This window comes from Acyrthosiphon pisum, chromosome A2 (assembly GCF_005508785.2).
Source record: "Acyrthosiphon pisum isolate AL4f chromosome A2, pea_aphid_22Mar2018_4r6ur, whole genome shotgun sequence".
NCBI lineage: Eukaryota > Metazoa > Arthropoda > Insecta > Hemiptera > Aphididae > Acyrthosiphon > Acyrthosiphon pisum.
This window is the reverse complement of record NC_042495.1, coordinates 51,024,194-51,050,404: the sequence shown is the minus strand read 5'-3', so window position 1 is coordinate 51,050,404 and position 26,211 is coordinate 51,024,194. Positions and strand designations below refer to the sequence as shown.

The 26,211-nt window shown below is 27.1% G+C and overlaps 2 protein-coding genes across 4 annotated transcripts; both read left to right on the top strand.

Annotated features, from left to right (window-relative positions):
* Nucleotides 1–26,211, top strand: LOC100166925 (peroxisomal targeting signal 1 receptor). 3 transcript variants are annotated; one of them, XM_001947478.5, is made up of 13 exons: nucleotides 1–733; nucleotides 19,389–19,562; nucleotides 19,628–19,765; nucleotides 20,276–20,403; nucleotides 20,468–20,558; nucleotides 22,329–22,667; nucleotides 22,757–22,942; nucleotides 23,835–23,963; nucleotides 24,055–24,152; nucleotides 24,324–24,495; nucleotides 24,564–24,721; nucleotides 24,875–25,033; nucleotides 25,743–25,826. In XM_001947478.5, exons 2-13 carry the CDS (start codon nucleotides 19,395–19,397, stop codon nucleotides 25,789–25,791), a joined length of 1,815 nt encoding a protein of 604 aa, XP_001947513.2. In that variant the 5' UTR covers nucleotides 1–733; nucleotides 19,389–19,394; the 3' UTR covers nucleotides 25,792–25,826. The 3 variants fall into 3 exon arrangements, with proteins under 3 accessions (XP_001947513.2, XP_008184251.1, XP_008184252.1); XM_008186029.3 differs by lacking the exon at nucleotides 1–733 and adding an exon at nucleotides 10,408–11,872 and having other exon boundaries at nucleotides 25,743–26,211; XM_008186030.3 differs by lacking the exon at nucleotides 1–733 and adding an exon at nucleotides 11,842–11,968.
* On the top strand, nucleotides 5,134–6,828 carry LOC103309755 (fizzy-related protein homolog). The gene is made up of 2 exons (XM_029489954.1): nucleotides 5,134–5,577; nucleotides 5,676–6,828. Exons 1-2 carry the CDS (start codon nucleotides 5,134–5,136, stop codon nucleotides 6,732–6,734), a joined length of 1,503 nt encoding a protein of 500 aa, XP_029345814.1. The 3' UTR covers nucleotides 6,735–6,828.

Here is a 26,211-nt window from a genome sequence, read left to right as displayed (position 1 = left end):
CATGTTGATTAAAATAATCCCGAAACGCGGACTGTGCATCGTTTTTTCTTGGACGTGGTTACACTGTGGCCAAAACGGAACGCGTAAACGACAAATCGATGTATGTATGCCGTGTGGTATACATAAAAAAAATAGTGTGTACTCCAGTGACAATATAAAAATATAATGAAGCGCGATGTACTCACTGCAGCAGCTGCCGAGTACCGACGCGGTGACGCCTGATGAGTGTTGGACGTTCGATTTCCACTTCCACCACCGTTACCGTCTTGTAGTCTAACCGCTGTTCGCTGTACGTCTCGTACCACCAGTCACCACTCACCGCCGTAACCGTTCACAAATTTTTATTGTTCGGTCGGCGAGTGGCGAAACGTTATCTGCGTATTTCGATCGTCGAGTTGCATTGAATTTATACGTTTTGCGATATTCGATCTCGGCAATTAGTATGTCGATCCGTCCTTTAGATCTGTTCAGTCGGTCCGTTTGACGTGTTATCTGACATTAGCAAATCGTACGTTACTATAGTCCGGTTGCCTGCCTACGTGATATACCTCAGTCAGTCCACGTAGTATAAATAAATTAATCATTACGTATTGTATGCGTCGAACGGAGATGAAAAAAATGTTACCGTGAACCGACTCAACACTTCAACTGCAGCCGCCGTTCGACTGCCGAGTAACGACTGACCGCCAACGACACCGAAGCTGAAACGAAACTTTTGTCGCCATCCAGAACAGTGAGTAGTAACTGCCAGTTGAAAACAACAATATTGATATAAAATAATGTTATAATCACCATCATCATAAATAACAATAATAGTTGTCGGTCTAAGACACGTCGTTTTTACCTACTTATATTGTATTATATTGATTAGTCAATTTTGACAAAAAGGCTATTAGCAGATAACTAGTGCAAAACATCAAGTCTTCATTTCTGATGTTGTGTTTAGAGTTCATATTATAGAATCTAAAATGAAACTAGTATTTACTATCGCCTTTATAAGCCGTTTAGGCATAAACTTTTTATTTAAAACAATAAGCACATAAACTTAACTACCTAAGTGTATAACCAAACACCTAGATATTTTTATCTAATTACCCGTAACTAGGTGTCTGTAAAAGTATAAGTATATAGTCACCTACAGCTCATCTCAGACATTTTTCTTAAACTATACCTATTTATAAATATTAGATATTACTGTAAGCTTTTAGGTATAAAATATACCATAAAATATTTTTTTTTTTTAAATAGGTATACCTAATTCTGTTGTAGTTTTACTTCTTTATTTCATAGTGCATTAGGTATAAGAGGATAATGTTCTTCGGCATGTATTGTTTCAATCGCATACTAATGACCACCTATTTTTTTTTTTTTTGTTGTTGGCAAGTTGTTGCAAATTTACTTACCTCCTGCGGTCTGGTTACCCATTATTAAAGATGGATCTCCCACTGTTACTTTATCATAGACTCTTTGTCCTCAGACTAATGTCTTGTAAAATTCTTTGTGTCTATTATATGGCATCATTGATTTTATAATATATAATAATATTATGTTATAAAATCAATGTTGGCACTATAATAGGCGTTAAAAAAAAATACAATTAGAATGTTTGAAGTTTGTTTCCTACAGTTTTTGAACAGTTGTTATTATTTAAATTGGAAAAATTCAATTATTATTATATAGGTACCTAGGTAGTTCTCAATCAGTTAATAATAATATAATATTAACATACTTAACAACACATTGCAAATACCTATTTTAATAGTTTTTTTTTTTTAGCAACTCCTATAAGCTATGATTGACATTGACTATAAGCAAAAAATCTACATTCCAAAAAAAATTTATTTTCAACTTAAGAAATAAAATATCTTTTTTGAGTTGTAGCCGGTGTAGGTAATACCTACATTAATTGTTTTTGTTTTATATTGCATTAATAATATGTAAGAACTTTTTGTACACCAGTTTATTAGGTACCATGTCTATAATTAATATCTGTTGAGATATCTTTTTAATAGAATTTGTAAGAATAGATACATTTTTAAATATCTTTTTTTATAATCTATCTACCTACATAGGTAATTTTTAAAAATTAAATTAAGTTGGTATAAGCCTATTTATTATCTATATTGTGTAATACTAATGTAATTAGCACCAAATTAAAATAGCTATATAAAAAACCTTAAGTTGCTTGCATAATATATGGGTGTGAATCCCAGTAAAAATTACCCTGTAATAAAAATTATGTGTCCCTAACACATATTATATCGGATATTATATTCACGAGATTTCAATGTCAGACTATGTATGATTTAAAAACAAACCAATAGTAATTTTTTTAAATCCGTTATATTATGTCAGTACCTAGTTATTATATATCTATCTGACGGTTTCTGTTCTGAATTGCTTTTATCAAAAAAAAATATTAATTTCCAATATACCTATTTTAAAAGGTTTTTTTCAATAGTTATTATGTTGTAGTTTAAATACATCATGTATGGCCTTGTATATTATACATTTTACCATATGCAATTCCATAAAAATATTTGGATTCTTTTTAAGGTAGGTCCTATTCTATTCTATTCCTATTACTTATTTATACCATAAACTGTATTATTGTACTACGGGTAAGTAGTATTGATTCAAAAGTTAGTAAAAATATTTAATAATAAAATATGATAGAAATATACCTACATTATTTGTATTATTGAATATTCACTGTGTATCATTGAATGAAAATTCAACACATTCATTACTCCTAACCATTTTTTTTTTAATTTTGCAAAACTGGAGATGGGGTAATTTTTTTGCAGTACCTATGAGCGTATATAGGTATATTATGATATGACTAATATCTACTAGGTATAAAACGAGGTATAAAATGATCAGAAAAAAAATGTTTCATAGGGTATAAATGCAAATTTCTCACATTAAAATGTATAACATAAACTTGTTTAATTGTAGGTATTATTACATACTATTATCTAATTGTTACCTGGTCATTAGTATTTGATTTTATATTTAAGAAAAAATTAAGTAGGTATGTACCCTATGATAATCGGAAAAAAAATCCCCTGACTAACAACCCCGGAAAAAAAATCCCCAGACTACAATATTACTCAATAAATATTTTTTAAACGTTAATTTGTATCTATAATTAATATTTAATTACAAACGTAATTAAAAAATGACATATTATTGCCAAAAATTATATACACTGCCCCAAGTTAGTTTAAGTAATAGATAAAAAAAAAACCTTAGAAGGAATAATTAACAATAATATTTTATATTACTATGTTAATACATATTTTGTGTTGGTATAATACTGTAAAAATTGAATCTCCGAAATAGAATATTACGTTTTGTGTGACATTTTGACGATAATTTATAAGGTATAAGAACTTCAAATGATACTTATGATTGTTGTGTGTGGTTTAGTGTGTACCTTTGATAATATATAATATATAATATAAGGTAAAAGGTTACACCTACCTATCTAATCTGTAATGGTTTTAAACTAATTATCAATTTCTAACTATTGTTTGATCATGATTTTATTATTATTATTACCTACTATTATGATTATATGGTAATAAATGATCGATATATTCGAAATATTTTTATGTGTTATTTTTTTACTGTGAGTGGTGACACAGAACAATCCGAGGAACAATCAAACAGAATAACATTTTATTTTTAAGTTTTGAAAACGTAATATTTTATTTCGGGGATTTAATTTTTACAGAATTAGGTATACCAACATAAAATGTGTATTATTATAGTAATATAAAATGCCATTGTTAATTTTTCGAAAATTATTTATAGTTATTTATTTATATTATTATTATTATCTATATTTTGAATAATATTTTGTATAGTATGTTTTTAACTGTATTATTTGACGTATCAATCATTCGAAATATTTTTATATGCTATACCTATTTGTGAAGTTATTAAGTTAGTTAATTTGAATTACACGTAATATATTATCGTAATTGAAAACAAAATATTATTTATAAATTATAATATATAATGTTTTTTAACAATATAATATAATATAATATACGTATTTGTAATTAAATACTAATTATTAACATTTAAAAAATATTTGTTCAACCATTTACATGTGGTTGTGAGTAATATTGTAGTCTGGGGTTTTTTTTTCCGGGATTCGTACCCTATGTACCCATACAAAAAATTTAACAATATTTAAGGACATTTTCAAATATTATATAGGAGCTGGAAAAAAGAAATATTGTTAATATTTTGTTCAACATTTATGCTTTAATGACTTGTTAATTATTTTCAATTGATTTCATCTCGTAGTATTCTCATAAGTATTAACGATTTTAAAGTATTAAATCTTTGGATATTTTCTTTAAATTATATTAATTAAATTAAATTGTGAAATAATTTTTAAATACTAAATGTAAACTTATACTTAATTGGCTATAAAATCATATCAATTCTGGTTTATAATTAGGTAATTTTACTGAGAAGTGGTTTTTTATAAGGATACTTTAACTAGTAGTTAGTTATAGCTTAATTAACTATTAATAGGATAACAAAATACCTATTAAATTGCAGTTTTAATATTTCTTATTACCCTAGTATAAATTATTTTAGGTATTATTAGGTAGGACAGGGACCTTAATTAATTTGTTAAATTAATTTAATAAAACTCATTTACTAAATACCTACTAGATACTTATTGATTGTGTGTTTTTGTATAATATTAGTTAAACTTTTTTTTTTTCAAATAGTAATATTATAGTAAATTTAATGATGCATATATTATGTATAGTTTATAAATCTTGCTAATAGCCTTATGTCAATGTATTGTATAATGTATGTAAGTAGATAATAATGTCCGTGGTCATATTAAATAGAATAAAAACTGTTAGCTTAAAATCAAACAACTTAAAAATTAAACTATCAAAAAGCTTATATTTCAAAAATTAGTAAATATATTAGTTGTTTGATTTAGCTTTTAAATGATTAACCTTTAGTTATGATTTTATAATCATAAATGTAGAACTATAATATTGATAAGATATTTTATTTACGACCTAATAATACATGTTTGGGAATTTATATGGTATTGGAATTTATTTGTTAGGCATATATAAAGACACAGAAATGGATGAAGGAATGGATCCGACATTTGCAATGAGACTGAGGGCGCAGCTGTCCAGGAGTCCTGACTATGTTGTTTTGAAAAACCGTCAAATGCAAGTAGCAGCAGAATCGAAGTCACAATCCGTAGAGAAAGAAAATACATTATTAGGTTTTAAAAGACTTGAAGAAATGGAGGTTGATGATGATCCAAATCAATTAAAATCTTTTAAAAAATTTAAAACTGATCAACCATGTACATCTGTTCAAACTTATGATCAGTTTAATGGTTTTCGAGCTGATCGGTTTATACCTTACCGGGAGGCACATAACCTTTCAGCAAGGTTTAATATTATATCAGATATTAGATATGGTTTAGATTATGGTAAGAAAGATTTTCAAAGTGAAGCAGCTAACAAAGATAATGCATACAAAGCCATTCTTCACAATGAACTGCTTGGATCGAGTGTTGGTGAAATAAGTATTCAAGATAAAAACCGTGATCGTTTAGCTACCAAACGAAACTTGTTCCAATACTATTCCTCCAGTCCTGAACAAGTTGATAATATTCAATCACGGGTTCCTTATTCTTTATCTCCTCTTGGCTCCAAAAGTCAAGAAATTTACGGTCGCCACGTAAAATACCTCGCAAAATTTCTAGAGTACCTTATAAAGTTCTTGATGCCCCTGAACTGCAAGATGACTTTTATTTAAATTTAGTTGATTGGTCATCTTCAAATTTACTTGCTGTTGGGCTGGGAAGTTGTGTATATTTATGGTCAGCAACTACAAGTAAAGTTACAAGAATAAGTGATTTGTCATCTGATGGTAATGTTGTTACTTCGGTTGCTTGGAATGACAAAGGCAATTATTTAGCCTTTGGTACTCAAGAAGGATCTGTAGAAGTATGGGATATTGCTGCAGAAAAGCAAGTCAACAGTTTAACTGGGCATGCGGGTAGAGTCGGTGCTATTGCATGGAATGGTGATGTTGTATCATCAGGAAGTCGAGATCGTAACATATTTTTAAGAGATATGAGAGGTCCAAGTTTATCTACATGTAGGCGATATGCTGGTCATCGGCAAGAGGTTTGTGGACTAAAATGGTCTCCAGATAACAGATACCTAGCATCTGGAGGAAATGATAATAGACTATATGTGTGGAATACACATGCATATACTCCACAATTGACATATCACCAACATACAGCTGCAGTGAAAGCAATTGCATGGTCACCTCATCAAAGAGGTCTATTGACTAGCGGAGGAGGTACCGCTGACAAATGTATACGATTTTGGAATACGCTAACTGGACAGCCAATGCAATGTATTGATACAGGATCACAAGTTTGCAATCTTGCTTGGTCGAGGAATACTCAAGAGTTGGTTAGTACACACGGATATTCTCAAAATCAAATAGTTGTTTGGAAATATCCTTCGATGAGTCAAATTGCCAAACTCACAGGCCATACATTCAGGGTTTTGTATTTATCCATGTCCCCGGACGGAGAGTCCATAGTAACAGGAGCTGGAGATGAGACATTAAGATTTTGGAATATATTTTCAAAAGCACGTTCACATAAGGAACCCAAATCGAAACTAAACCTTTTTACAAACATTCGTTAAGCGGTGTGTATTATTACAATTGATCCATAAATTTTAATCATGTCTTGATCTCTCTTTCTTATATATTTTATATTTTGTTTGCCTTTTAGCCATTTTTCAGTTTGTTACCCATTGAACAAACTTAACTATTTTTATATTTTTTAATTGTAAACAATTAAATTTTGTTTTGATTTTGATTTTGCTTTTTCAATACTTTCATTTTGTATTAAACAATTTTGTGAACTACATTTCTGTAATTTTTTTTATTTTGAAGTGTATAACTGATAACTTTTTAATATATAATTCAATTCAGTAGGTCATACTAAAAACCCATAGGAATAAATAAAATAAAATGTGATATATTGACATTGTATAGTTGAGATTTGTTAGTTATTTTTAATACCATTAAAAGCTATAAAAATATTTTAATTTATATTATTTTTGAACAATTCTGGATAAATAATTGTACCAATGAACTATTTTTTATTTTTTATTATACAGTTTATAATTTTACAGTTCTATAGAAATAATCATAATAATAATGTACTAAAATGGTTGCATTACTTTACTATATTATTCACAATATTATTATAAAAACAATGTTAGGTATTACAAGGTATTTCACCTTGATTAATTATATAATAATTTGGAAATGTTAATAATTTTTATACTTGGGTACTTAGTTATGACCAAAATCTCTTTCCTAACTAACCTTACTTGACTATCTCAATCCTATCTAACTTATAATATTATATGCCATTGTAATTTTAAATTATTAAAATTCTCCATTGTTATCATTTTAATTTATATAGTTTAAAGAACGCGACAAAATGTAGAGTTAATTTTAATTATTTATACTTTGAGTCAAAACTATTTAGGTAGTTCATAAAAATTGATTAAATTTTAATATATTTCCAAACATCCTCTTTTTAGTTTATTATTTTCACGGTCTACCTATTTAAATAACTAATATTTTATTTTCTTATTATAATAATGTATAATATAAAATTAAAATAATGTGTTCATATCTCATATTTTCTTTGTAAATAAATAGGTACACAATGGTACTTTATAGTCATATTTTGATACACTTGTAAATAATGTTAAGATAAATGAATAAAATATTGTTATTTTATTAATATACATATCAATTGATCTAACAATTGGTGAATTACAATGTTAAATTAGTTGATGTATAATTGTTTATTATTGTGCACAAATGTTATCAAGTATTTAATTTGTGAAGAGTATACATTTATTATTTTGGGTGATTAAATAAAATTTTAACTAAATGTTTATTTTTTGTATTTATTACAAATAACCTAATTGTTATATATAATAAAAGTACCTAATATTTAACTATTGCACTTGTTAATTTGTATTTTGGTTTTGATAATTTTCGAGTATGCAATGTTCATGTTTTTACTCAATTTTTATTATTAAATAAATCTGGTTTTTAGAATAATTTTGTTAGTATACAACATGAATGCGGCACCAAATAGTAGGTAAATTTGTTATCAAATGTTCTCCATTTTATTTAATACTTATTTATCTAGAATTAAATTTAACCAAGCTTTATTATTATATATTTGAGTTATATAATATTTTCTAGTGTATGTGCGTTTTACAACTCCAACACACTGCGCCTTGTCTCTTTCAACAGTCGAAGAATCCATTACTTCGTCTTCCTTTCTGTAGTAGTAATGGTTTACTCAACAATATAAAATAATCAATTGTTATGGAAAATGGGAATAATTATTACTAATATTATTAACATATGTTTATTTTTTTATAATAAATTACAAATATATACAAAACATTATTTTTAGAATAACTTTATGCCATGTTTCAAGTAACTGAATGTAATTTAATTAATATGGTTTGAAAAAATAAAAACTTATATTTTATAAATGAGCATAATAATGCTATTTAATCAATTATGATGAATCCCTTAATGTAAGTATACTGTACAATTTGTGTAAAATGTAATTTTGTTACCTATATTTTTCTTCATACAAATAATCAAGCCCAAGTTTTTTTTTTGTTAAGTTAATCAAAGTGTAATACATTTTATTACTGAATTTTTAATTTAAAAAAAGATGGGCAATTAGGTGTTGCTCTGCTAACAGTAGGTTACAACTTGTAACTTACAAGTGGGTCACTGTAATGGAAGGTGTTAAATTTGAATTCAATGATATAATATCATTATATAAGAAAAACGATTCTGAGCGAAAAAGGTCAGTCAGCCTATGATATTACTAAGTATATTTGATGATATTATTTTGAATAAAGTAATTTAAATTAAACCTATTTATATGGAACCTTGTTTTAAATTTTCAATCCTTAGCTATAAAAGTTGAACATTTTATAAATTTTTAACTACAAAATAATTATTTAATTTTAAATTTGATAAATTTTGTAAAAATATCAAACTTGAAAGGTTATAAAAAAAATTGTGCCTATGTATTTTTAATATTTTTCAATTACTATTGTAACAATATATCAGGAGCCTTGTATTAAATTTTCACGCTTTTTTACCCAGCAAATAACATTTTTTTGTTATTTATAGAAATAAAAATTTAAAACTGACTATGTCCTTAAACTGCTCAAAAAGTCAAAATATTTCCAAAATGTTATGTAGTATAGAAAATAAAAATATAAATATTCAGTAAAATTTTCATGTATCTATCTACAATTATTATAGTTTTAGAAATATAACAAAATCGCTACATGAGAAATCAAGTGAACATCCAATGTTGTAAAAATATGAACTTCAAACGCTCATAAAATTTGATTTGCTTGTAAACATTTTTTTTTTTCATAAAGGTAGACAAACTTTTAAAAAGAAAATTTTTTATGAATTCTCAACTCAAAATAATTTGCTAATTTTTGTGATTTTTATGTATTCTATATTTCAAGATTTAAACTTTAAATGCTTATAACAAAAAAACTGTGACTAAGGAATTTTTAATATTTTTCAAACATCAATGTAACAATGTAGTAGGAGCCTTGTATAAAATTTTCAATTATACCCAACAAATCATTTTTTATTGAAATTCATAGAAAAAAAAAAACTAAAAAAATTTGTAACTAAAAATGTCCGTAAACAATTCAAAACAAATCAAATTTTATCGTGTATGGAAAGTTCTAATATAAACAACCAATAAAAAATTCATATATCTACGTTCATTTGTTTTAGAGTTAGACCAAAAACCAAAATCGATTTTGTCAAAAACCAATTTTACGTAAAAATTCCTGTTTTTCCTTAATTTTTATGTTGTTTTTTCTGGGAATTTTAAATTTTGACCTTCCGAATGCACCAACTAGATTCACTTTCCCATCGAACGAAATAAAGTTGAAGAAAATCAAAGCGGTTTTACTGCTCCAAACGGTGCGGACAGACTCAAAAATAAAACACATTACACATCATTGTAAAATACATCTAACCTGATACATGGCTCCGTTCAGAATCTAAAAATATATGCAATAAGAACTGCTGTATGTAAAATATATAAATTTAATTCCTAGTAATAGGTGACGACCGTAAATTATAATTTTTATTAAATATATGTTAAATTCAAAAACTTTAAAACTGTCACTGCAGAATATATTAGAAATATAAGTAGTTTTGCAAATACAAAATAGATTAAATATAATCATTACAATATTTACTTACTACTTTACCTATATTTACATTGGCCGTTTCTTCAATTATTATTTGATTTGTTTTGCACAGTCGTGTTATTTTCTATATATTATGACGCATAAAATGTATATGCTATACCAACACCACAGTTGATTTACGCGCGCACAATGGCATTATAAAAAGCATACAAATGAGGTAGCCACTACATCAATAACATTATAATATTATAGTCCATATGTTTTCTAGATCTGCAGAGTCATTACTCATTATTATAGGAAATGGACGTCACTACGTCAGTATGATCAGATTGATATTGATAGATCAAAAACACATTGGTACATTCTACACGTATTATACATCCTAATAATATACATGTATATGTACATTGTATACATGTACGGCAGAGTATAAGTGTATAAGTATAAGTATAAGTATAAGTAGGTAATATGCTAAACAGCTAAAACAAATACCGTAATCTATTTTTATACGTTATGAATAAAGTAAATTATGAATAAAAGTGGTCAGTACTTAGTTTACACTTCGTCTACAAACTATAGCGTATGTTTAGACTTTGGAGTAATGGAGTGACTTCTATAGTTGTGAATCGAGATATACATCGCTGGCCGCTGACTTCCGCATGGTAATAACAGATAGATATTATCTATGGGCAATAACTGCCTTGTACACTAACGTCTAACACTGACCTGTCTAAAGTACAAATTGCTACCGGAAACATGCTTTAAGGATTAATCGTAGGATCGTATCACTTCTTCTATCATAAAAGTAACACTTTATGCAAAGGTTAAAAATTAAAATAACAAAAACAACGATGTTAAAATACAGCTCTCGGGTAGTCGGGTATGATCGCCGATGAATCGGCAGAACCTACCAACGTTGGCTCGTATTATTAGTGTGATCATAGTATACAATTTATTATTAAATTAATACAAGCCAATGCGGCTGTTTGTAGACTTGGGTGGGTATATAGTTCACGTAGTTATTACTTTGTGTAAGGTACTTATAGATAACTGTCGACCGCTACCTGGCCATTTATCGTCTATTCGTACCGTCTACTACCCGTGTACTGTGTATGTTATAAAAAATAAAATATAATTCAGTCAAGATAAATATCGACCGCACACTAAATACTAAATGAGTAGTAATAGCGTGTTGAGCGTCGTTCAAAAATATTATATTTCGAATTCGACGATCGTAATATAGCCGTTATCGTACACGTTTATGATGTCATTGCGATTAATTAGCGATGCAATAGGTACATACGCATATATTGTCTTTGGAACGCGCGCAATCACGACCGATCATAATGTTATTATATAGGTACTACTATTTGCCACCAGCTGGGAAAAGGTTATCGAACCCGATCATTATTAGTTATTAGTCTTATTACTTATTAGTAAAGTGTAGTACCTAATGTATGCACCTACGGCAAACCGTCGGGAGAATATTTCGTTTTCGAGTACGTACTTCAATCGTACCTTGTCTTCTAACAAAAGTAATTACCTGCATCTAAATATCTAATATCTGTTGATCGCGGGAATATATAAGGCTTTATAATAATATTATCCTAATCACGTCCATCAGCCAACAGGTAGGTATAACAACATTATTATTAATAATGTAGCTGCAGCATGTAATCGGATTTATAATTTATAATCGCGAAACGGATAGACCATTATAATATAGGAACCACTAATACTGGGAAATCTCTTATTTATGATATAAATAATACTTGTTTTAATTTCGCGTGCTGTTTTTGACGTACCTTCATTTAAAAGAAATTAGAATTTAATTCTAACGTTTTATGTAAATTACTAATTGATTTATTAGACGTGTTACGCTAGCTGCTGCAATCAAGCTATAAATACACGTTCATTCGTATGTAAAATGTCAAAGTTATTTGAATCGAAATGAAAAATCCATAAAACTCGTAGCAGATTACACCTTGCTATATTATATATTTCTATATTATTTATGCAAGTATTATTACATAGGTACTTATAAGTTATAACCATCGATTATTTCCACTGCGTACGACGAGGATAATGACACATGCACAGGTCATGGGTATTATAATGTATGTAAAATTATTCGGTCAAATAATTGCAATTTAACTTACCAATACGGCGATATTGCAATATATATCCACCTAAACCTAACCATCGTATAGCTTGTTGTTATTATAGTCTGGGTCCTCGCAATAATTATAGTAGGTAATATTCTTATAAGCGATAAACATTAACTAATAATTTCAACATTTAACAAGTCGTGCAAGCTATTGAGCGCACGATTTAAAAAAATTAACCAAATACCTAATATTACCTATCATTTTTTCTAAAAACGTAGGTACAATATTTTTCTCGTGGAAATTTGCAATTATGGGTATTTGAGCGTTGCTCAGTTGCTGAATCATGTAATTAAACTACCGTGGTTGGTAATTTTATTTTTTTCGACACCAACCTAAGGTTCAAATGACGTTCTGAAACGTCATAGTTAGTGTATATATTCGTGTAGTTTATAGTATGATGCGACGTGCATATATTATTATAATGTAGTATGTACCTACCTTAGGTAGGTATTATATATAATTTTATATAGCTAATGTGTACCCAACTATAAATGATAGTTACACTATATTTGCGTGGACGTGTATGGTAATTAGTAATAATAAACAAATGTATTCCTGCTTATATTTTTATTTTTAAGTGAATTTAATGTCACCGTTATTGCTAGTTGGAAATTTAAAATATACCATAGATTGGATTTTGGTAAATTAATATCTTTTTTTTTTATTAGACTATTTGTATATTCTATATAGGTACAGTATACACTTTAATATAATATTATGTGCGTTTTTTTTCTTGGTTTACTTATATATTTATTAGATGCAGCTATGTAATAACCATCAAGTTTAAGTTTCTAACTGTAGGTACTTATATAAATAAAATGATAAAAACAATTTTAATACAAGTAGCTACTTATTACTTTTAGCTATAGGTAACAAATAATATTTAAATACATTTTAAAATTATATTAAAATATCAAGTCTTACATCTGAAACTACAAGTTTAATTAGACTAAATATTTAAAAAAAAAAACTTAATAATTAATAATATTCAGTAGGTTTTCACCATTACATATACAAAATCTCCATGAAGAACTACATAATACATTATTACATCCCTAACATTTCTTCGGTCACAAAAAATCCTTTGATTTTCAAAATGTCATCATTATAATTTCCTGAAAACTATTAAAGATGGCTTAAAAGAAAATAGCCAAGAGATGCTATAATTTTGTTCTGATAGCGAACAATTTCTGAGGTGTTGTCAATGAACGACCTCAATCGTGTATTCATGTAAAAAAAATAATGTCATTGTACCATTTATTTATTGTTCTGTTTTTGACTTTAGTACAGATTGTTCATTTTCTATAATAATGATAATAAAAAAAAACCATCATGTACAAACATTCAGTCCATATAAAGAAAAGATTGACCAATTATTTTCGGATGCTTTTAGTTCTAGTTATAAATTATAATAGTTTATTGTTATGTTTTAACCTTGTATTCGATTTTCCGGTAGTAGAAATAAAAATTGAAAATGATATAGATTATAGTTACATGTATAAAATTATAAAATAATATGCCAACGTTTATTTTTACTAGGTATCCAACAGATTAACCGAAATTAATTATTTTAAACATTTTTCACGTTCAAGAATTATTTATTAAATTGTTATTACTTATTAAAGTTACCTTTGGCATTTGGATCTGGGCAATATTCCAATATGAATGTATTTTATTATATTGTATTTTAATACTTTTTTTATTCGAATAGAATTTTTAAGTTATTAAAACAAGTATCCTGAATATAATTTTTGTATTTTTTTTATTAATATAAAAATCTTTTATCTTTCTAACAAGAATTTGCTCTTAAAATTTGATATCATATTTTACATTCAACTTTAAAAAACACTACTCCAGTAAACGAAGTAGGTTCTTTTCAAAATTCAAAAATGTCAATTCATTTTGAATATTAGGACTCGTACCTATATAGAAAGCAAATGCAATTCAATTTTGTAAATAATTTTGTAGTAAGATCAAGGTACTCAACACTTTTATAATCAATTTTTTGTTTAAATCGTACCTATAGGTGTACCCCTACCTAATAACAAATGACAATCCAAAATATCCGTCATATAAGTATAATAGGTACTTCAAAATAATGTTCGTGTCACGTATGTCGCGATTGCCCTTCAAAGCTGTTTTGATGACCTCATAATATTATTATTGTTTCTTTAATTGAAAAGTCTTTTTTAGTTATCGCGGATTTTTCGCGAAGAATTGGATTCATTGTTGATACCAATTTGTGTTTTACCATCGACTATATTCATAGAATTTCCATACTATTGACAGCTTATGAGTTATGACTTTCACTTATGTCTTATAGCATATTGTTGGTTAAAATGCTGAATTACATCTGTTCATTGTGTAAATAGTATTTAATAAGTAACCAATTATATATTATATAAACAGTTTTTTTTTTATAGACATTTTAAGTTACAGTTTTGGAGAAATTAGATATTTAAAGTATATTTTAAACGAAGAATAATAATTTCAGTTATTTTTTTGTATTTTAAAAATATTATTCGTGGGTACCTAACCTATTGTTATTTATTATATTTTACACCCACAGGCCACAATATCATTTTCAAATGCAATGTTTTCGGCAAAAATTAACTCAACCTAGGTAAATTAATTTCTTTAATAGCAATATAAATATATCACATACTTAGTAATATGTAGGCTGAAAGACCGTCTTTGTTTTGAATCGTTTTTCATACCTTATATTATGCAATGATTTGTCATTTAATTTAAATTTGACACATTTATTACAAATCTTACTCTTCAGTCTTCAATGAACGAGGTACATTATCTACAATCTGCACCTACCTACTGACTACTGTATACACTGTACAGCATAGCTAGAATGGTTACCAGGGTTGGCACATGGGCGCCGACTATTGAAACAAATAAAAATATAAAATGTATATAGGTAAATAGGTATAAATATTCAGTACGTTAATATTATGTAGGATTATCATTTTTAATTAATATATGTTTTAGGTTTTCTTGTTATTTATCATATGAATATCATCTCCTATACCTGATATAATTGTCAACATTTTGTTTTCTCGTTTTGTTTTGTTAACGGACATTTAAAATTTAAAAATGTATGTTTTTTTTTTCTAAAAATTTCAATAAAATTTTATTTGTTGGATCAAAAAGCGAGAAACTTTAATACAAGGCTCCTGCTATATTGTTACATCAATAGCAGTTGAAAATATTAAAAATACATTGGCACAATTTTTTTTACAGCATTTAAAGTTCGAATTTTATAAAATTTAAAATTTAAAAATAATTTTGTTGTTAAAAATGTATAAAATGTTCAACTTTCATAGCTACTATTAATAATTTAAAACAAGGTTCCACGTAAGTAGTTAATTTTGTAGACAAAAAATCTAAAAATATACTTAAACATAGTTTTTTTTTAGTTTTTATTAAGTTCAAATTTGGACGAAATTACATAGTAAACAACTAAGAGTAACGATTTTAGTTATTTTTTTTGTAATTTTGTAATTAGTAATAATTTACAATATATAATAAGTACCTAATAATAATATAAATATAATATAAATCATAAAAATATCCTATAGGTATATAGAATGACAAACCGTATTCGCTCAGAATCGTTTTTTGTTTACAATGATATTATTTCATTGAATTCAAATGTAATACCATCCATTAAACTATTAAAGTGACCCACTTGTAACCTATACTGTACAGTATAGCGACATCCACTATTACCAGATTTTTTTTATTTTGCTTATAAGTTAAATAATTTTAGGATTTTGGGCACCCCATATGAAAATCGGAAAACCTGGCGCCCGTGGTTATGCAGTATTTTAGTATCTTGTATCTCATTTTTAGTCAATGTTTTAAAAATAAAAGAGTTTTATCGAAAGATACTCGATACATTAATTTGATACAATTCTACTTTTTACTATAAAAATTAATATTTATTATTAATTTATAGATTTTCTACAGGCTGTACCTAAGCTGTTGAAAATTATTTTTCAACTCATTACCGATAAATCATAATGTTGGTACCTAGGTATATAGGTAGTTATATTTGTGAAATCGCACATTAAGTGGGACTTAACTGTACGTCTGTACCTTATTAGATATCTATAATTTGTACATGTATAGACTATAGTCTACCTTTCGCGTGTCTATTTTGTTTTATTATTTATGGAATATATTATATAGTCAGTCTGCGTTTCGGTCGGCCGTCGGTGAGGACGTGCTCGACTCTCATATAGGTATGATTTTTCTGGTAATAAAAGTATTATCATTACTGAATAGTGTAGTTTTTTTTTCCTAGCCGTACCCATTACTTAATGAAGTGGCCATTCCCATAATAATAAATATAATTTTTAAGAAACCTGTGACTATTTTTATTAGAATATATCAAGTAGGCGTATCGAGTACCTATTCGAGTATATCCTAGTATCGCGGTACTCCAAAGCCAATTATCTAGTATCGGGGTATCGCGATACTACTTTTTGAATATCTTGCCAACCCTGGCGGTTAGTTACTTTCCCTCTTTTTAAAACTTATTTCAGTTTTTTATTTACACTGACTCATCGTCACACTGCTAATTCGAGAATAGCGAACACTGAATTTACTGATTACCAATCCTGGAACGGTATCAGACATATTGTATTTAAGTATAAATAAGTAATATCGAATAGTAATTTTAATCACCGTGACTATACAATTTATAAGGCACCTATTCAATTGCCACCAAGGCATCAAAATGTTATCGGTTACCCGCGCTGTCGCGTCAGTGTCCATCGACCATCGTCAATTGTCAAAATCGTTCATTGTAATGAAAATGTTTGTTATAGAATTTTGGAGAAACTATGATAGACGGTAGTAACAATTGAACAATATATCACTATAGTGATAATAAGTAATAGCATGGGTCATGGACTATGACATTGCATACATTATACTGGAATGAAACATGAACAAGGAATGAACATGAACGAATCACGGAATAAATTAAATTGGAATGTTATGTTATTTATTCTGTGGATGAATTTTATTAGTATTTTACATAATGGTATAAACCACTTGAAAAGTTGACTACTCTACACATGTGTAAAAATTAAAAACATTTTCTTTTTGGTGGAGGGGTTGAAGTGGTTGAATTCATTGGCTTAGGACTGTTTTGTGTTAGTCGCGGGGTCAGCCTTATTCATGACTCCACGACTCACGACTCCGGCCACTCTGAGTAACTATTGTCGTTATAATATGTACAGCGCTAATGTGAGGTGGTTGTAGCCGCAAGGCACCAAAGCCCGGGAGTCTTCGTGTCGTTATATGTACCTATTAAAAAACCCATCGCTTTGCTTGGGAGTTACTTTTCATTTATTTCATATTATTTAAATGTTGATATCAATATTAATAATTAGTAATCAGCCATTCAGCCATTCAAACAAAAGTATATTTTACACATTTTCGTGAAAACAGTAAATTAATACAATAAAATTTTGCTATTGAAATGTAATCGTTATTTTAATTAACTGAATTTCAATAATATTTACTATACAAACTTTTCAAATACAGCAATAGTTTACAGTTTATCATACCGATATTAATTATAAGTCAAATTGAATAAAATTATATTTACCTGGATGTATTAAATCAATATTATTAGTTAAGCTATTAATGCAAATTATGCATTTATATGCATTATGCATAATAATGTACGAAAATATAAACCTCTAAATTTGTGAATTTATCGAGTATAATACATCCCATATTCTTGTATAACTGGTCAGCTGAGTATATTATTAAATTATTAAAATTTATACCGGTATTTAATAAATTTTGAACCGGTATCATGAACAAATTTCCTTAATTTATAGCGGTATTATGTAGTTGCGTTTTGTGTATGTAACAGTATTTAAGTATTTTTTTATAACTTCTGATAATTCCTTATTAAAATAACACTGAATACTTGATATAAAACTATCTTGAAATTACGTCTACGGAGATACAAATGGACACCTACATGGCTACATGGTAATCGGAATAAAAATCCCTGGCCCTAGGAAAAAAAATCCCCAGACTACAATATTAATCACAACCACATGCAATTGATTGAACAAATATTTTTTAAAAGTTAATTAGCACCTATCTATAATAGTATCTATTACCACATTATTAATATTTAATTACAAATATGTATATTATATTATACTATATTATATCATTCAAGAAAATTACATTTTGTTTTAAATTATGATGTTAATTTTTCGAAAATTATTTAAAGCATTATATATTTATAAATATTAATTTTTTGAATGATATAATATAGTATTATAGAGTATAATGTTCGTATTTGTAATTAAATATTAGTAATGTAATAATTATAGATACTAATTAACGTTTAAAAAATATTTGTTCAACCATTTGCATGTGGTTGTGAGTAATATTGTAGTCTGGGGATTTTTGATCCGCAATTCAGTTACATATAGTGTACATTTGAGCAATTCTAACGTTTATGCCAATAAGATTAAAGTTCCATTTGTATAATTATACATATAACAAACAGTATAGTATTTTGGTAAAACAGGTAGTTTTAAAGTTTATTGAATAAAAAAAAATTATAGAAGTATTTGTGCTCTGTCTGGTGTCCAGCGAGCCCAACATTCAGCGGCCCAGCGAAAACGGTTTTTTGCGCATCCCCACGCGACACCCTACCATAGTACCATGGTGTAAGTGTGTAACTGCTCTCGATGGCAGGGTGTCGTGGAGATGCACAGAATCGGCGTGTTCTCTCGATGGACATAGTATAATTATCACATATTGCATTTAATTAATAATTTTAATTACAATGACAAACGTTAATTTTGAGTGCATATTATGTATTTTTCAGTTCAAAATGTCGATACGTGATTTAGTCGAAAGTGATTGTGGTGGTTCCAATTCTTTAGTTAAATTATCCACGCATTTCGTGCAAGACCATGCATTTAAGGATCAAGACCTTAAACAATCAACTCAAACTGCAGAAAATAGCGATCTACGTTTTTTAGAATCAAGCACAGGAGAGGTAATTAAAATATTTTTAGAAAACCTAAGATTATTTTAGTATTTTGTTATATTTTTTGTTTTTAGTTGGCCGATCAATTTTTTAGTTCCGTGGAAAATGATACTTTTAAAATGGATGATCTTTTAACTGACATGAGAGACATCGAAGGTTGTAGTCGTGAAAATGCCTGGCCGACTCAATTTTCAAAAAAAATTGAAAAACAGGTATCAATAATCTTATAATGATTTGTAATATTTATTTTAACCTAGTTTAATACCTATGCTGAAAAAAATACATTTAATTTTTTTTTAGTTCTACATTTTGAACTAAATAATATTATTACCAAACTATTAAAATTGAGCTTTTACTAACCGCTTAATTATATTATATGAATACTACTATACTAGCGAGATAAATATAGTGTAGCTTATATTATGAATTATAATAACTATTATTAAAAATTAAAATACGATAAATCAATGAAATTAGTGTCAATCATTTTAAATTAGGTCCCCTTAAAAACACAATTATTAATTTACCTATATTTTATTATTAATTATTATTATTACACATTATGAATACAGAATAATCGACATTAATTATTACGTACGAATAACTCGTCATGGAATGTTTATACTTCCTTACTTTTATTGTATATTGCAGTATATAATATATTTATATTATGTATTTTAATTGCAGTTCATTGATTTTCCTAAATTGTTGTTATATTTTAGGACCAGCTGTTTGATCCAAACATTTGGAGCTCTAGAGACAATAAAATGCTTATTAAAGATGAAGTTGATGATTTCGGTTATAATTCTGAATGGGTAAAAGAAATAGAGCAATCTTATCAAAATCAAGAGTAAGCTATTTATCATATTTACCAAATTAAAATTTTTTCTTGATTACTTACCTTATAATTTCAGGATTAATGAAATGAAATCTCGTTTTGATTTTGAAAAGATTAAAGAAAATATAATCATCTTGGATGACACCGTTTCAAGTGATAATTTTTTGGTAATTTTTTTTAATACTTAATGAGCACGCTCATAAATTATTTGTTTAAAACTATTTTGTGTGGGCATTAATCAATTAAAGTGCAGGGTAATCGCCGTAATCGGTAAAAAAGAACAATTTTTAAGAATTTAAATAAACCTATTAATTGATTACTACAAAAAAAAAAATATTAATATTAAATTATTACTACCTATAAATCACCGGTAACACTGCAAACCTACAAAAAAGCTAATAAGTAAAATTGTCTGTAGTCTTTACATAATTACATTCACAATATAAATGCTTCGTTCTCATTCTTATACAAAATATTTTATAAATTATTTCACATACATTGAAATATAATAAAAATATTTATGTTTGAATCGATTTTCTATATTTTATTTTAAATGTCCAATAATATAGCTATAAATGTACCTCTAAACCTTGTGATATTTTACTTTTTGAATTTTAATTATTGACTTAAGTAATTAATATATCGAACTTTTATTTTTATACAGGCAGAAATAGGCATCTCTTCTACAATATAGATAATATGTGTTTTTACTCTCAAACCACTCAATAAACCATATTATTGGAAATACAAAAATTTGTTTTCATAGTATTTTCCATACTATATTGATATTTGATATCCTTTAATATATTTTTATTTTAAAAAATTGTTCTGTTTTTCCGTTTTATTTTTTTTCTATTGTTTTTTTTTTTTGTGTGTTCTTTATTGATTGTTCTTTTTTTCCGGGATGACTTTAAGTGGCGTGTATCGAAAAACAAATTGATATCGCACAAATAATTCTAGAGAACTTTTCATTCATTATATTGGTAAACACCTATACAATATACCTTAAAATGTACAATTTTCCTTCTATCAATATCCACCAGGCACCTACCACCCACCCATATTTAAAGTGTTACCTGAGTAACACTTGGACCCTAAAAGTTACACGCCCGCGCCACTGATCACTTGGGCTTTAGGTACCTATAGGTACCTATAGTCCTAGTTAAAAAGCAAATTTTTACCATAAAAAGAACTTCGTCTGAGCAATATACTACTGTTATATTTTTTATATCCAAAATATTTAAAAAGTTGTTATTTTAAATTTGGTTGTTTTATATGTTTATCAAACTTGAATATGCGTACCTATGTGATATCAAACAAATTTAGTTTCTTATCTAAAATTGAAGCCTTCTCGGTTCTTTACCGGTAAAAACTGTCTCTATATAATTTCATAATTACGAATCAACAATCAATGGTACTAACTTCTAAATACTGACCACTTGAAGTACCTAACTTTTAAGTTTTAATAAGTATTTCAGTATTTGTATTTAAAATATTATTTGAAATTGAGATTTTAATTACATACAAAAATTGTCTATGTTCTACCCTTAAATTGCGAACGAACATCTTGACTCTTAATAATAAAATATAAATGAAATGTAAAAAAAAGTATTTGTTTAAGGTTTTAAAACTTATTTCAAATTCTCCATTCTAGTAATTTTCATAAATTATTGTGCATGCTTTAAAGCTTGTAGATATTTTAATTCACCTGTGTTGCATAGAAGATAGAATTAAAATTAATTTAATTTAAATTTCATTTTATACCTTTACTTTTCCGGAATTTGTTAAAAAGTTCTTATTTTTGAATGGACATTATACTTTGGTTGTCGATCTATAAAATATACATTGATAACTCAATATAAAAACTTTTAAAATAATGAACTGTTGTGTAACATATTATAATGTTGTTCATTGCGTATGAATATTATTAATTTCAGGAATCACAAAATAAAATGTCCATTGAAAATAGTATTGGTATGCCAACCAATAATTTTGGAATTGAGTTGTATGGAAACCCGTTACTTGCCAATCAAAATTTTCAGCAGTTTAGAGGATTTAGCCAGGGATGGGAAATTAATAATTTATCAAATACAATGATTCCTAGTACATCAAGAATAGATGAACCAATTATGGTTGCAGGGGGATCTTCAAGTTTGGCTGATCGAGTGGTCGAAACTAACAAAAGTGAAAGTAATATCGAAATTAGAAATGATCAGTCCAACTTCCAATCGTTGTATTCTGAATTTGAGGAAATGAAGAACGCCGAAAGAAAACAAGTGATTATATATTTTTAAATCTTAATTAAAAATATTTTATTGTTAATCTTTGAAAATTATATAAATATTGATGTTTATTTATTGTATAGGAATATACTTTTACACCAGACAATGAGATGGACTCTATAGAAAATCCACTGACCGAGGGAAAAAGGCGTTTAGAAAATGGTGAATTACCATCGGCTGTTTTGTGCTTTGAAGCTGCTGTTAAACACGACCCTTCTAATATAGAAGCTTGGCAACTTTTAGGTACTACTCAAGCTGAAAATGAACAAGTAAATTAATATTTTAAATATATTGTATAAACCTATTATAACATAAATATAAATGCTAATACATTTTTAAAAACAAGCATTACAACTTTACAGTTTACTATTGTTCACTTATTCTGATTTCTGATCCACTTTTAAAATTATCCCTTTTAACTAAAAAGAGGTTTCTGTTTATGTTAATTTGCTACATTATACGGCTAGTGTAATATATATTTATATTATGATTTATATTGAATAGAAATTTAAGTTTGAACTTATTCCAACATTATCTGATTTTGCTATATAAAACAAAATAAACTATAATATTTATTGTCAAATTCTACTTCTAGTATAATAATATATAGTTAGTGAGTTAGTAATTAATTACATTTTAATTGTATATAATATTAAAATCTGTCAAAAAGTTCCATCACTGGATGGATTCTTCTTTCAAGCCTCCAACTCATCAACTCCCACAGTGCTTGTACTTGTTGTAAAAAAATAAATGTACAGATTGTATAATAAATTAATTTAAAAAAAAACATATATTATATTATATCAAGTTATTTCTTATTAAATATAATATGGCAATTATTACTTTTATTAGTATCATTAACATATTGTTATACCTATTTTTGTCTATGCTACTATGCAGTGGCGTACCGAACTGACAAGCAGACCTGAGGCAAACTATACAATTTGATCCCCCTCCCCACTACCAACAGTTTTTTCACTATTTTTTTTTATTATTCAAAATAATAAATATTATTAAGTTTTTTTAGGTATAAGTTGCACATCTATACTAACACACCCACCCACCCACCCAAATTTCCCTTGAGGCAATTGCCTCAAAAAATGACTGTTTGGCACGCCACTGCTACTATGTATAATAATATTATTTTTATATAAATTTTAGGATCAGCTAGCTATAAATGCGTTAAACAAATGTCTTGAACTTCAACCAGAAAATTTAACTGCTATACTTTGTTTAGCGGCATGTTACACAAATGAAAGTTGCAGTTTACAAGCTTGTCGTATGCTTATGGTAACAATATTATCTTTAGTTACAACTTAAAACAAACATTGTTATTCAACTTGTAAAAATGAATACATTATATGAATATATTTGTTTTAAGGAATGGTTAAATCAAAATCCAAAATACTCAGACATTGTGAAATCAAAATACACACCTGAACACTCGTTATCAATAAAAATAAATTTTATGTTTACTACGTAGGTATTTTTTTTGTTGTATGATTAATTTTTATAACATTTTAAAGTACATTTTTAGTTTGGAGATATAAACAAATGAAAAAATATTATATTTTTAATTAAATGTTTAAAATTATAACATCTCAAATTTTTCTACAATAATTAAATTGTAATTTTTTTTATGTATTTTAGAAAACTATATGAATCTGTAAAAGACATGTACATAGAAGCAGCTCAAAGGAGCTTAGAATCAGGAGATATAGATGTAGATGTCCAAAATGGATTGGGCGTACTGCTTAATCTTAATAATGAGAATGATAAAGCAGCTGATTGTTTTAAAGTTGCTCTACAAATTAGACCTAAAGTGAGTAATATTTTTAAGAATCTATTGCCTATTTTTATTATTTTTAAACCACATTACATTTTGTACAGGATGCTCGTTTGTGGAATCGTTTGGGCGCAACTATGGCTAATGGTGGTCGATGTGAAGAAGCCATAGAAGCATATCACAATGCTTTACAATTGTGTCCTGGTTTTGTAAGGGCTCGTTATAATCTGGGAATTACTTGTATTCATCTTGATACATACAGGTTATTTATTTATTTTATTTTATAAAGGTGTATAATATTTGTTATTTATGAATAATGAGCTCTTTTAACAATACGTTATTGTGTTGAAGGATTAATTTTTACATTATTACCATTCAAAATACAAATACATGTTTTTATATTATATTATAATAGGGAAGCCATAGACCATTTGTTAGAAGCATTGAACCAACAAGCATCAGCTGTGAGTACAAATTGTCAAAGTCCTGCCTTATCGGATACTATATGGAGCACATTACGTCTGGCTATTTCAATGGCGGAACGTCCCGAACTATTTAAAGCTGTTAATGAAAGGTAAACAATAAACATTCTATATAATTTCATAATATACATCTGAGGTAGCCCAAAAAATTCATTGTACACGGATATTTAATAGTTTTATTAGTTTATAACTATAGGCCAAAATAATATTCTCTTAAAATAACCAAAATAAGATGTTATAATTATAGGTAATATCTTATTTATTTAATTAAATTGGATTAATGACATATTTTTAATTCAAACAATTTTTCATCGTTACCAATAGACTATAAAATTACTATGTGGGGTGTAATTATTGTATATACGTTGGTATATAATACATTAATAAGTATATTATATATTTCTATAATCACTATCATCGGCTATATAATTAAGATTATTTACGCCACTGCAACACAAAATATCGAAAATCTATACTCTATACAATTAATCTATATATTATCAAATAGGTATGCAAAAAAAAAATTTTGCCATTAATTTACATGTTTCATGATTTGTAAAGATTTCAAACCCCTGTCAGAATGCAAAAAATATGCAGAAAAATATAATTACTAACCTTAATTATAATATGTCATTTAATGTATGGTAATGACTAATGAACTACTGAATACTAATAATTCAGTAATTTAAGAGTTAAAACCTGAATCATTACTCATTATATTATAATTTATTGTAAAGTTTGTAGAATACATGTTTGAAATTTAACTATGTTTGATTTTAATTGGATCTTTATATATTTTAGGAATTTAGATTTATTGAATGAAGAATTCCGTAATAAAGGATTATACTAAAGTACCTAATATTCTAAATCAACATTAAATGTAAAGAAAAAAGTATGTTGATCTTGTTATATTTTGTTTTATTTTTTGAATAGGGATAGTATTTTTTTTTAAAGTATAAAAATGTATTTGATTTTTCTATTTGTTTAATGTTGACTAGTATATAATTTTTCTCCACATTTCTATCTTTAGTATGGGTATGGCTTTTAAAATTTTGTATTTTATACTCTAAATTTTATAATTAAATTTGTATCAATATATTGAATAGTAATAATTATCATTAATACATATTTGACATTCATGTCAAAATATTTGTTGAATTTTTTGCTCAAATTATGTTATAGGTAATTATATAATAACTAAATTTGTTTATAGTTTTCAATAAATCTACCCATGTATTAATTAAATAAAAAGCAAAATATGTATTAACAA

Excerpts from the sequence above, each read along its gene's own strand:
- LOC103309755 (XM_029489954.1), top strand. The coding sequence starts at position 5,134 with ATGGATGAAGGAATGGATCCGACATTTGCAATGAGACTGAGGGCGCAG. Across the intron at positions 5,578-5,675 it reads ATGAACTGCTTGGATCGAGT|TATTCAATCACGGGTTCCTT; the intron begins GTTGGTGAAATA and ends ACAAGTTGATAA.
- LOC100166925 (XM_008186029.3), top strand. The coding sequence starts at position 11,795 with ATGCACCTACGGCAAACCGTCGGGAGAATATTTCGTTTTCGAGTACGT. Across the intron at positions 19,563-19,627 it reads TAGAATCAAGCACAGGAGAG|TTGGCCGATCAATTTTTTAG; the intron begins GTAATTAAAATA and ends TTTTGTTTTTAG. Across the intron at positions 20,559-22,328 it reads TTTCAAGTGATAATTTTTTG|GAATCACAAAATAAAATGTC; the intron begins GTAATTTTTTTT and ends TATTAATTTCAG.